This window comes from Phyllobates terribilis, unplaced genomic scaffold (assembly GCF_046119375.1).
Source record: "Phyllobates terribilis strain yellow unplaced genomic scaffold, ASM4611937v1 Scaffold_420__1_contigs__length_1611072, whole genome shotgun sequence".
Classification (NCBI taxonomy): domain Eukaryota; kingdom Metazoa; phylum Chordata; class Amphibia; order Anura; family Dendrobatidae; genus Phyllobates; species Phyllobates terribilis.
The window spans coordinates 692539-706446 of NW_027363180.1; the positions used below are offsets into that span (position 1 = coordinate 692539).

At 44.6% G+C, this 13908-nt stretch overlaps 1 protein-coding gene across 1 annotated transcript; it reads left to right on the forward strand.

The window, feature by feature from the left end:
- The first annotated feature begins 1043 nt into the window (after positions 1–1043).
- On the forward strand, positions 1044–2876 carry LOC141227835 (general transcription factor II-I repeat domain-containing protein 2A-like). The gene has a single exon (XM_073667264.1). The coding sequence runs from the start codon at positions 1044–1046 to the stop codon at positions 2874–2876; it is 1833 nt and encodes a 610-aa protein (XP_073523365.1).
- Positions 2877–13908: the final 11032 nt, after the last annotated feature.

A 13908-nucleotide genomic window follows, 5' to 3' on the forward strand; every position in this document is an offset into this window, starting at 1 on the left:
CCCCCCGCCTGGAAAAGCACTTAGCCACCTTAGTCCCCTTCCCTCCGGTACTTGAAGAAGATGAAGTCGCCGCTCTGAACGCACTTGGTGCAGGTCAGCCTCCGGCGGTGTTACACAGCGGGCAGCGCTCCACCGCCAAGTACAGTACCTCGGCGTCTCACCAGGGGGAGTAAGTGGCGGTGGAGCGCTGCCCGCTGTGTAACACCGCCGGAGGCTGACCTGCACCAAGTGCGTTCAGAGCGGCGACTTCATCTTCTTCGATGGGAGGGACACGGAGAGGCAAGTACCGGGGGGGGGGGGGGGGGGGGTAGGAGCTTGGGACCCCTCGGTGCACAGGGCGCGTTCATAGAGAAGACACGTCTCCCAGCTCGGGGCTTCCCTTGCGCTGGGAGACGCCATGACAGCAGCTTCTTCTTTTGTTTTCAATCTAGTGCAGGCTTGGAAGAAAAAAAAAGTGGGGCGTGGAGAGCGTGACTGACAGGCTCTCCAGCCTGTCAGTCACGCTCTCCACGCCCCACTTTTTTTCTTCTTCTTCCCAGTCAGGCGACAGGACGTTCTGCCATTGGAGGCCCTGCATGGGAGGAGGAGACGCAGGGGTTTCTCAATGGGAGTCTCCTTCTCCCTGGCTGTGTTGTGATCCAATCACATCAAAGAGTGTCACAGACAAGGAGTTTTTTTTCTTCCTGGCTGTGACTCTCACTGTGATTGGATTGAGGCACATGGAGAAGGAGACGCCCATTGAGAAACCCCGGCGTCTCTTCCTCCTTGATGCTCAGTATTAGCATAAAGGGCAAGAAATATACAGGGGGGCACAGCAGAGTGGAGGAGTGCTATTTTTATAAACCAGACCAGGTGCGTGCCCACCCTAAAGGTATTTGGCTACTCCTGTGAGTAAAAATCAGGTCCTCTTTAATGTTGCCGAAGGTCATGCTAGGCAGCTAGGGGGACTGGGAAACTCTATTTCCGCTCATCCAGAGCACCTTGTGCTGAAGTGGGTATCTCAAGGCACCATAGGCCTAAGTTTTTGCTACGCAGCCCCAAATATGTCTTGCTCAAAGCCTGCAGTGAAGAGAGAGGTTGATGAGCACAGACAATTTCAGGAAAAGTGGGAAAAGCAATATTTCTTTATTGAGCACAAGGGCATCCCAACTTGTCTTATTTGCACAGAGAAAGTTGCAGTGCCCAAAGAATACAATTTGAAGCGTCATTACACAACTAGACATGCTGAGGAGTATGCAAAGTACCAGGAAGATGAGAGAGCCAACCAGGTTGCTAAACTTAAGACATGTCTGCTGAGGCAACAAGATTTCTTTAAGAAAGCAACCAAAGAGAATGATGCAGCAGTCGAAGCCAGCTACGTAGTTAGTATGATGATTGCTAAAGCAGGAAAGTCATTTAAAGAAGGGAAATTTATAAAAAAGTGCATGTTACAGGCTGCAAGTATTATCTCTCCAGAAAAGAAAGGTCAGTTTAGCAACGTCAGCCTTTCTTCCAACACCGTGGCAGAGCGCATTTCTGACCTTTCAAGTGACATTTATGATCAACTGTGTGAGAAAATAAAATGTTTCAGTGTATACTCAGTCGCTCTTGATGAGACCACAGACATCACCGACACTGCCCAGCTTGCAATCTATGTCCGGGGTGTTGATGACAATTTTGAAGTCACAGAGGAGTTGCTCTCACTAGTTCCAATGCATGGCCAGACCACCGCCCAAGAGATATTTCACCAGCTGTGTGATGCTTTTCAGAATGCTGGTTTGCCTTGGAGGAAGTTTGTCGGAATAACAACTGATGGAGCGCCATCAATGATCGGGAGGAAAAAAGGACTGGTGGCACTTGTTAATAAAAAAAAGGAAGAGGAAGGTTTAGAGGAGGTCATTGCTCTGCACTGCATTATCCATCAGCAGGCCCTTTGCAGCAAATGCCTGAAGTTTGACAACGTGATGTCTTTCGTTGTGAAATGCATCAACCAAATCAGATCCAGGGGCTTAAAACACAGAATGTTTCGTGCTTTTTTAGAGGAAATAGAGTCAGAATATGGGGATGTGCTCTACTTTACCGAGGTGCGTTGGCTCAGCAGGGGAAACGTATTGAAGAGATTTTTTGAGTTGAGAGCGGAAGTGAAAGCTTTTATGGAGAAAGATGGGGCTTCTGTTCCTTTGCTAAGTGATCTAAAATGGCTCATGGACTTAGCTTTTTTGGTTGATATCGCACATGAGCTTAATGTACTGAATAAGAGGTTACAAGGCCAGGGGCAACTTGTCAGTGCTGCCTATGACAGCGTGAGAGCGTTCTCTACAAAACTTATATTGTGGAAAGACCAGCTTTCTCAAACAAACCTTTGCCATTTCCCAGCATGCAAGTCACTCATTGATTCAGGCACACTATTCAGTCATGAGGCGTATGTGGATGTCATTTTGAGGCTACAGGAGGAATTTGATCATAGATTTGCAGACTTCAAGAGACACAGAGCCACATTTCAAATTTTTGCAGACCCCTTCTCCTTTGATGTGCAAGATGCCCCTCCAGTGTTTCAAATAGAGCTCATTGACCTGCAGTGTAACTCTGAACTCAAAGCCAAGTTTAGGGATGTGAGTGGAAAAGCAGACAAACTTGGGCAATTTTTAAGAGAATTGCCCCCCAGCTTCCCTGAGCTTTCCCGAATGTTCAAGCAGACCATGTGTCTATTTGGGAGCACATACTTGTGCGAAAAGCTCTTCTCTACCTTGAACTTCAATAAGTCAAAGTACAGGTCTAGAATTACTGATGCTCATCTTCAAGCTGTGCTGAGGGTCTCAACTGCTTCCTCACTTACGCCAAATGTGGCTCGGCTATGCAAGAGTAAGCGCTGTCAGATCTCTAGCAGCAAGAAGTAGGCAGATAAAGCCATGTTCAAACAGTTTATGTCCATTCATGTTCTAAAAGTTAAATGTTAAAGAACTGTTAATAAAGACATTTGAATCTGAATAATGATATTTTGTAAGCGCATTTTTTGTGGAAAACTTGATGCGGCCCAGCCTTACCCAGAATCTACCTCCAGCGGCCCCCAGGTAAATTGAGTTTGAGACCCCTGCCTTAGACTATTAGCTTAGTCTATTGTGTATGGAGGCTTAAAGGGGTTTTCCATTACTCAGACAACACCTTCTCAATCCATATGTGTGTGTCCCAGTAAAATAATAACACCTATACTCACCTCCAGTGCCAGCACTATTCCAGCGGTGTCTGCACTGGCTCTCCTGGGGATTGCATGTGTCATGGGTGTGTCAGAAGTGACAGACAGTCATCCTGCAGTTGGTTGCAGGAGATCTCTTCATTTGGCCTTACAGACAACTTCTTAGAATATGTATCTCTAGGACCCAGGGGCTAGCTTCCTCTGGCTAATTAACACCCTGGCCTGGATGTATAAATACCTGTTGTGAGCCAGAGGGAGGTGCCAGCGATATTCATTGCCCCTTGTGAAGGCTTGAGCAAGAGCAGTACTTCTTCCTCTCTGGTGCTAGAGAACGTGTGCGCATTTGTCTGGAGTCGAGTAAAGCTAAGCGATTTTCCCTTGTTTGTCCCCCATTGTTGTCTTTAGTGTTCAGTGGGGATCAACTAGTGCTCATCCTTTCTGTTCCCTAGCCTGAGCCTAATGCCAGGGATAGACAGGCTGAGGTACGCGTGCGGCGATTGGTGAAGAACCAATAAAGGGACATTAGTGGAGACAGGGTGACACTAGATCAGCCTAGGAGTTCTCCACTCCCCACTTTCCCTAGTCTGGGTTCCCTTTCCCCTTTTCCCTTTGTGTTGCACTTAGTCTTTCCCACACCTTACGTGACAGCATGACATTATGTCTCATGATTCCTAGGGGCAATCAGTGCTGACTTTACTCTCCCCGCCTTTGGCCAACTTGCATACATCCAGAGGAAGTGAGAGATGTTGCTGGTCTTACTTCCTCCGGATGTACAGGTATGTGCTATAACTGGAGGCAGGAAGAGTGAAGCCAGCGCTGATTGGCAGCAGGGATCACTTGACATAACAATGTCACGTGATTCCAAGGAGAGCCAATGCCGACATGGCTGGAACACTGGAGGGGAGTATAGGTGTTATTATTTTACTGAGGGCAAAAATATATATATGGAGAAGGAGATGTCCGAGTAGTAGAAAACCCCTTTAAGTGTTGGCTACTACTTTCATGGATGTGGACAGAAAGCTCTTTCTGAGTTCATTAAGTAGTTCAATCTGACAAAGGTTTCCAATAGAGTTGGTGCGAGTCAATTCGCAGGACCCAGTCCATCAGCCACATCCATAATCTGTGACCGCTGCATCGGAGCCCTGAGAACCACCTCCTACATCCCGGCATCCACAGCTGTTCTACTGATTAGCCGGCCTGATGCAATGTCACATATGCATCATGCTGTAACCATAAAGATGCAGCTAATCAGAAGAGAAGCAGGGAATCTTGGAAGGTAGAAGGCAGGTCTTGAGGCTCCTGTCCAGCATCCAAAGATTACTGACGTGGCCGATGGACCGAGTGCTGTGAAACGAATCGCACCAACTATAGTTTTCAATTAAAACAACAATGTCTAAATGGCTAACCAATATTGCATTAAAGGATCTATCTACTTTATTTCTCCCCAAAACTGTGCCTCTCTTGTCCATGGGGTGTGTCTGGTATTGCAACTCAGCGCCCCATTGATTTGGTTAGGGATAAGCTACAATATCAGGCAGCGCTCATGGGTAGTGTGAAATGTGTATGGAGTGTGGTCTGTATCTATGCTATTCTCTTTGTTTGAATTTTTTTTTATATATTTGTAGGTAACTCAAATGGATCATAAACTCAATCTCATAACCGATATGATTCACCACCTGATAGCAAACCAACAAAGCGGTCAGTCTACCAACAGAACACCGCACCGGAGCAACTCTCTGAACGACGGGAGCAACCTCTCCAGTACTCTGCCTACCTACCAACAGTTAACAGTGCCAAGACGAAACCAAGATAATGCATCTTGATGAACAAACACAAACTAGTTCTTCTACTGTCCTCAATGCAGATATTCATTATTTTAATGAATGCATTTATAAGCAGAAAGTAAAATGAATGATGAAATTAGACTGAGTATCGAGTAAGTGTGTAACACTGTAAAGGACGTCTTGTCTATTCTCTGTAGATCCTATCAGGGTTCATTGAAGGTTTCTTAGAGGAAGGGACATGGAACATATGTGTATTGCTCCATGTAGAAACATGCAAGAAAGCATCTGATACATTGATGAATCCTTTCTCAGGAAGATTGTAGCTCATCGGCCTGTGGGATCGTAAATTGCTACGGGTCGTGCTGTAAAACTGGCAATACAACTGAACAATTACCCTGATTTTTTTTATTGTATTAAAATACACTTTTTACATTGATTTTCAATTTTTGGGGGGACTAAAATGAAAATTCTTTTGAGAAAAATAGAAATAAATATTGTACTGTAGAAAATTACACTTCTTTTTTTTTACAATGTATTTTTGGTAAAAATGGTATTAAAGAGTTAATTTTTCTTTATGATTTCTGATCACAATTTTTTTTTTCTGGAATATTTTTTGACATCTGATCAAATGTATTGTATTTTCTCAAAAATGTTGATATTTGCACATTGATTGGTTTAAAGCAGTGATGGCGAATCTTTTAGAGACCGAGTGCCCAAACTGCAATCCAAAACCCACTAATTTATCACCAAGTGCCAACACGGCAATTTATCCTAAATATTGAGGTTTTACTGATACAAACAACTGATACAAAGAGCAGACGAGGGCAGCATAGAGCAGCCACAGACAGGAGCAGGGGTAAGAGACTGCAGAAATAAAGAATGTGCTCACCCACATCCTGGTATATATGCTGGCCCTCCCCTCAATCCTGGTATATATGCTGGCCCTCCCCTCAATCCTGGTATATATGCTGGCATTCCCCTAAATCCTGGTATATATGCTGGCCCTCCCCTCAATCCTGGTATATATGCTGGCCCTCCCCTCAATCCTGGTATATATGCTGGCCCTCCCCTCAATCCTGGTATATATGCTGGCACTCCCCTCAATCCTGGTATATATGCTGGCACTCCCCTCAATCCTGGTATATATGCTGGCCCTCCCCTCAATCCTGGTATATATGCTGGCCCTCCCCTCAATCCTGGTATATATGCTGGCCCTCCCCTCAATCCTGGTATATATGCTGGCCCTCCCCTCAATCCTGGTATATATGCTGGCCCTCTCCTCAATCCTGGTATATATGCTGGCCCTCCCCTCAATCCTGGTATATATGCTGGCCCTCCCCTCAATCCTGGTATATATGCTGGTCCTCCCCTCAATCCTGGTATATATGCTGGCCCTCCCCTCAATCCTGGTATATATGCTGGCCCCCCCCTCAATCCTGGTAGATATGCTGGCCCCCCCCTCAATCCTGGTAGATATGCTGGCCCTCCCCTCAATCCTGGTAGATATGCTGGCCCTCCCCTCAATCCTGGTAGATATGCTGGCCCTCCCCTCAATCCTGGTAGATATGCTGGCCCTCCCCTCAATCCTGGTAGATATGCTGGCCCTCCCCTCAATCCTGGTATATATGCTGGCCCTCCCCTCAATCCTGGTATATATGCTGGCCCTCCCCTCAATCCTGGTATATATGCTCCCTCCCCCCCCCCCAGCCACTGTGCATCCCATATTAAAAAAAAAAAAAAAACACATAATAAACCCTCCTCCTCACCTTCCTTCTTCTCCCGCGCAGCGTCCTCTCCTGTAGTCGGCACATCTAGCTGAAGTGTATTGCAGCGCACGTACTAGCCAGACCCGTGCGCGCTGCAGTACACGCTGCCGGCCAATCAGAGGCCAGCGGCCGCTGGCCTCTGATTGGCCAGCCGATGTTATGCTGGCCTCTGATTGGCCGGCAGCCGTTTCTGATTGTCCGGAAGCCGCTAGCCTCTGATTGTCCGGCCAAATTCATGCTGGCCTCTGATTGACCGGAAGCCGCTGGCCTCTGATTGACCGGCCGACGTCATGCTGGCCTCTGATCGGCCGGCAGCCGCTGGCCTCTGATTGGCCGGCAGCGTGTATTGCAGCTCACGGGCCTGGCAAGTTCGTGCGCTGCAATACACTTCAGCTAGATGCGTTTCCGTCCGAGAGAGATCGCACATCTAGCTGCAGTAGCGGAGCTGGTGCCGGCACTCGGCGGCTCAGAGTTCTCCCCCGCCGGCCCGATCCAGTAGCGCTAGTGCTGCGGCCATGGTGCCCACCAGGAGGGCTCTGCTGCCCCCTCTGCACGCTGCCATAGGTTCCCAGCACTGGTGTAAAGCATTTCTTCTTTTACAGCTGACGACCCAAAATTGGTGATTTTCTGAAAAAAAAAAAAAAATGGCCAGTCTGCATTATATATGGTGGAAGTGAGAATCTATCATCTGGATAAGGGGGTGGTCTTCACAGAGGGGTCTATGGAGAGATGTCACTTTATAAGAAGCACATAGCATGGAATACCGGGGGGAAGCCTTTTGGCTCCTTATGTTGCTCCAGTCCGGAATGCTCCACTATGGTCCATCCTTCTATAGTTCTTCTCTTACACTTTCTGCTGGTCGGTATATGGACGTATTCGCTCTATGCTGACAGGCACTCCCTTAGTATAGCCCATGTAATGCACGGCACCACAATGTTGTAGGTTCTGACTACTGTGTAAAAAAAACAACCACCCAGAGACTGGCCATAATCTTATAGTCTGGGTGTGAATACGCTACAGGTATAGCTACACTTTTGTTGTGGAAATTTTGGTCATTTTATTTACCTTTTTGCATTTACCCAAATGAGGCTTGTGAGAAATCCTTAAATATGCTGCAGATTTCTCCTGTATGATGCTGACCAATCATAAGCAAGCAGCAACACTCAAAGAAAAGAAGAACACGCCCCCACCATAGCTCAAAGCGGGTTTCTTAGGGTATAAAGCTACGTTCTCACAATGAGTTTTTAGTGAGTTTTTACACTGCATATTTTAGAAATAATGCAAGTAACCTATCTTAATGGGTGCAGAAATTCTGCAACATCAAAAACTCACCAAAAGCTCATCGTGGGAACCTAGCCTAAGATGTATAATGATGGCGAGTCCTGATCTCCTGGTCTAACCTTCTGCATGATTAGAAAGCAGAGGTAACAGCTCTTAGACAAGGAAGGAGCCGCACAGCTGAGTTTCTCTGTGTCACATTGCAAACCCTTTTATTGACTCCTGATTATGGAGTGTGCCAGTATCACACTTATGTCTTCTGTGCTAAAGCAACTTGTATTCTTTCTGCAGTGATATTAGGCTGTTATTACACCTCACACAGGAGCAGTGTGTTCTGGGTTACTTCTATGGTGAAATGTAATGACAGTCTGCTCTAATCTCACTGCAGAATGAGTACAAGTTGAGCACAACGGATCTAAGTGTGATACTGACACTGTGCTCTCATTTCTGGACAGGCAGTTTGGGATAGGCGCAGTACAGCAGAGGTGAGAGTGCCATAAGAGGAGGAAAGCTGTTAGAAAGGTTTGTAATGTTGCACAACTAAACTCTCTTGTGCTGCCCCTTCACCCACAGAGACCTTAACTGAAAGGTATTAGTCAGTTGTGTGCTCTAATCATGCAGGAGGTTAGCCCAGGAGACCAGGTCTGTATCCTTACATCTTAGACACTGAGAAATCTGCTCTAAGCTATGGTGGGGATGTGATCATCTTTCTTTTCAGTGCTGTCGTCTGCTTATAATTGGTCAGCATCATGCAGGGAGAAGAATTTCGCACCCCCAGTGAAAACTCTGATAACATCTACTTGGACTTATTTTTTTTAACTCATTAGGCGCCAAATACTTTCATTGCTAATATCTCCGCAAATGAAAGATAAAATAGAAAAAAAAAACATGAAAAATTTGGTGACAGGTCCTCTTTAGGATAAGACAACCCCTTTAAATGTAAGAATTGAATTTTAGTCGAAAAAATGTATGCAACAAAAATGCCACATGTGATTTGATCCAAAACATGCTGCATTTCAGGATGAGAGAAGCAAGTATTTGCAAAAAAAAGTTAAAAGGGGTGTTGACTGTTATGATATTGATCACTTATACTTAGGATGGACCACCAAGATCAGGTTGGTAGAGTTCCAACACTCTGCCACCCCATTGATTCCATGCTGGAGCTGGTAACAGCTGATTGGTGGTGTTAGGATTTGGACACCTATCAATCTGATACTACGGACTTATATTGATGCCTTCTCCTAATTGATAAGTGGTAGCATACCCCTTTAAAACAATACGTAGTTTTTATTTAGTTGTAAGATGAAAGTGACTCTATACATTAAGGCGTGTCATGGTCTGAGCACAAAATGATTCAAAGATTAGTTGCAGGCCTCTTGACCCGAACTTAAGAGCTTAAGGCCATGTTCATACATTCAGTAATTTGGTCAGTATTTTACCTCAGTATTAGGAAGCCAAAACCAGGAGTGGAACAATTAGAGGAAAAGTATAATAGAAACACGTCACTGATGAAACTTACTGAACGTGTGAAGGTGCCTAATAGAGACGCTGTGGAGAAGGACAGGAGCGCACCCAAAATAGGGCAATAGCGTCTGATAAGGGGTCGGGATAATTGATGGCAGCGCTCACCTAGAGGTGTTGTGTGCAGTCACCACAGCTATAATGGTGTAGAAAGCCGCTGCTGCCCTGTGGCTGGAGGAAAGGTTCTTCAAGAGGTGGAATGGCAAAAATGGAAGCTGGCACATTTAGGTGGGCCGTGCTGCGGGAGTCAAGAGCTTGTTTTTTTATACCTTGAGAAAGGCCCTGGTCCATTGCAGAAACGCATTGATATTAATAAAAAACGTTTGGGAATCCCAAGGCTCTTCATTCCCACAGTGCAGCCCACCTAAACGTGCCAGCTTCCATTTCTGCCAATGTGGCCTAATAGACGTATATGAGGCTGTCAAAGATCGGGGCAGGAGACTCGCAAACAGCTTGTGCATCACGATCTATGACACACAGATGTGTGAATACGCCATTACTCTCATATAAGATTACCTGCATCAAGTTTCAAAGGAGCAATTGTAACCCTCTTTCAATTATTTAAAGGGATTTTCCCACAAACAAAATTCATTTTAATCAATAGATCTTGGAATAATAATAAGTTCCACAATTGGATGTGTTTAAATAAAATGTTCCTGTGCTGAGATAATCTTAGAAATATGCCCCTGCTGTGTACTGTGTAACGTCTGACCGTACAGGGACATGGTCTGAACATACCACATCTCCTGGACGAGGAGGATGCAAGAGAGTATACAGACATTACAGCCGGGGATCACAGCCGATTCTTTATGTGAGGTAAAACAAGTTTTTAAACAGGCAGGGAAATGTTTTACCTCACAGAATCAGCTGCCATCCTGTGCTGTCCTGTCTGTATACTCTTTTGCTTCCTCCCATGGCCAGCTGTGTTCATGGGAGGTCCATTATGCATTCATTTGCTTTTCATGGCAAAAAAGGTGCAGCATGCAGCGCTATTCCTTACCATCCAAACAATGCAGACCTCGAAGACCACTCAGTGGCTTGCGTCAATGGGATCCAGGGGTGCCATATGGCAATGGATCCGCAGGGATCCAGCATTGAATTTTATTTCCCCTAATAACTGACTTAATGATGCCCCTTCTAACACATCAGATGACTGTATAATGCCAAGAATATAAATAAAGTAAAGAGCATAATTGCTGTCCAGACACTGAACAAGCAGGCTATGCCGTAAAATTAAGAATGATCAATGGAGATATGGAAGAGAATAAGGTATAACTCAGGGCCAGTGCAAGACAAGCAATTCTATCTAGTAACAAAGTTGCTCAATTTATTATGTAGATTATAAATGGATGTAATCGCTGCTCTGAGTGTTAGATTTTCAAAGTGGTAAAAGGGTTTATCTGCCAGTAATGATATTTACCTGGGGACATCCACCTATTGGAGACAGGCCATTAAAACTGGCCAAACTTTCTCCTTACTTTCTTGGCCACTGTGGGTCTTTTTGGACTGCAAATGGTTGATAAGTGTTGGTAAGAGTTTTTGAAGTATATATGTCATAAGTGTCTATGGTTGGAGAACCCCTTTAAAGAAAAACATTGGTCAACAATTTTAGGAATTGTAAGGAAGGTTAGAAGATGTTTGGCTACGGTCACAGTCTGGTGGTTTCACATTTTATATAATTTAGGCTTTGCATGTGTTAGTTCACTATATCGCACCTCTGATCTCTCTATTGGACCATGTAAAACATAAAAAACCTATCGACAGGAGAAAGGATCTTTAGGATCGGTGATGGTAGTTACTGGGAACCCCACCAATCACTAGAGTGGGGATCCCTATCCTCTCTTATGGAGGAAATAGTATGGAGCCGTTGCCAGGCATGCGCACTGCCACACTCCATTCAGTGTCTATGGGACTGATGGGGACAGCCGAGAACATCAGCAGCCGCGTATATATATATATATATATATATAATATACGCGGCTGCTGATATATATACAGTACAGACCAAAAGTTTGGACACACCTTCTCATTTAAAGATTTTTCTGTATTTTCATGACTGAAAATTGTACATTCACACTGAAGACATCAAAACTATGAATTAACACATGGAATTATATACTTAACAAAAAAGTGGGAAACAACTGAAATTATGTCTTATATTATAGGTTTTTCATTGTAACCACCTTTTGCTTTGATGACTGCTTTGCACACTCTTGGCATTCTCTTGATGAGCTTCAAGAGGTAGTCACCGGAAATGGTTTTCACTTCACAGGTGTGCCCTGTCAGGTTTAGTAAGTGAGATTTCTTGCCTTATAAATGGGGTTGGGACCATCAGTTTTATTATGCAGAAGTCTGGTGGATACACAGCTGATAGTCCTACTGAATAGACTGTTAGCTGCTTTTTTCTTGCCATAATACAAATTCTAAGTAAAGAAAAACGAGTGGCCATCATTACTTTAAGAAATGAAGGTCAGTCAGTGCGAAAAATTGGGAAAACTTTGAAAGTGTCCCCAAGTGCAGTTGCAAAAACCATCAAGTGCTACAAAGAAACTGGCTCACATGAGGATCGCCCCAGGAAAGGAAGACCAAGAGTCACCTCTGCTTCTGAGGATAAGTTTATCCGAGTCACCAGCCACAGAAATTGCAGGTTAACAGCAGCTCAGATTAGAGACTAGGTCAATGCCACACAGAGTTCTAGCAGCAGACACATCTCTACAACAACTGTTAAGAGGAGACTTTGTGCAGCAGGCCTTCATGGTAAAATAGCTGCTAGGAAACCACTGCTAATGACAGGCAACAAGCAGAAGAGACTTGTTTGGGCTAAAGAACACAAGGAATGCACATTAGACCAGTGGAAATCTGTGCTTTGGTCTGATGAGTCTAAATTTGAGATCTTTGGTTCCGACCACCGTGTCTTTATGCGACGCAGAAAAGGTGAACGGATGGACTCTACATGCCTGGTTACCACCGTGAAGCATGGAGGAGGAGATGTGATGGTGTGGGGGTGCTTTGCTGGTGACACTGTTGGGGATTTATTCAAAATTGAAGGCATACTGAACCAGCATGGCTTCATTAGGAGAATATTTCTGTGTGAGCACATATAAAGGAGCAGGTGAGATTAGGGTCCCAGCAATATACACTCGCTCTCTTTCTTATTTGTGAGGTATGTACAAGGACCCTTCTTCACTGATAAAGCCATGTACAATAGTTTGGTTATTATATTCTGTAACGTTCATTAACTTGTAAATAACCTGCAGTCTATAATGAGCCGTGTTAATAATATGATCCCACCAATAGTGACAATAAACTGTGTTGGTATTGTACTTTTTTTTTTTTCATCACTAGATGGCAGTGCAGCAGTGTAAATGTGTGAGAGAATGGGATGATGGCTCCATTACTGATCACTGGCGGCATTTTCTCTGTATTGGGTAAACTGGAGATAAACCGCTCTTGTCAGCAGATAGAATATTTCAGACTTTTGCCATATTGATTAATTTGCACATAATTTTCCTGTTTACAGTTTAGGCACCTGGATGGTGGAGGCCTCCATTACACATGTGGACATCTCCGAATTCCAGGACTTAAACATAATATATATCTTGTTTTTTTCACTTCAAAGTCCATTATTATCCGTAAATAAGCCGGAGCCTTCACAATTTTACTTACTTAATAATAATCTATTAATCTTGAATAAATGCTCCAGATCCTGGATTTTACAATTTGGCTATTATGTTCCATTATGTAAAATCAGGAGCTGACCTTCTTTATTGGTAAATCACGATGTAATTCAGGTTAATGATTCTTATGATTTTGCTAATAAAAACACTATTGCATTGTACACGTGTCGTTGTGTGATTGATCTAGATCCCAGCAGCCTCAATTGTCCGCTATTATTGAGAAGTCTTGGCTGCTAGATATGGCAGTGTCATCAATCTCAAGAAGCCTTTTATTCTCACATACATGATAGAATCCAATAGTAAACATCAGCATATCCCTTCCAGGAGCGGAACGACATCGGTCACAGAGGGTGCGACCGGGCCCGTGCAGGAGGGGGGTCGGCCGCCACCAGCACCTATTTCAGTTAGAGGTGCATGCAAGGACACACATTCAGCTGAAATGTATTGAGACGCAGAGACCATCTGTGTCCCTGCACGGCAATACACCCTGCCAGCCAATCAGAGGCCGGCTGTTGACGTTGGTGTGCCAGTCACAGGTCGCACATGACCGTGACGTCATGCACCATGCCAGCGAGACGAAGTTAGATGCCAGTTCCTTCAAGTGCTATAAAAGAATACGCTGCGAGTTGTGGGAGTGGAGGAAGGGAAGAAGAATAATTTATTTATTTTTAAATGTATTGGAGAAGAACAGCAAACATTATTAATGGAAG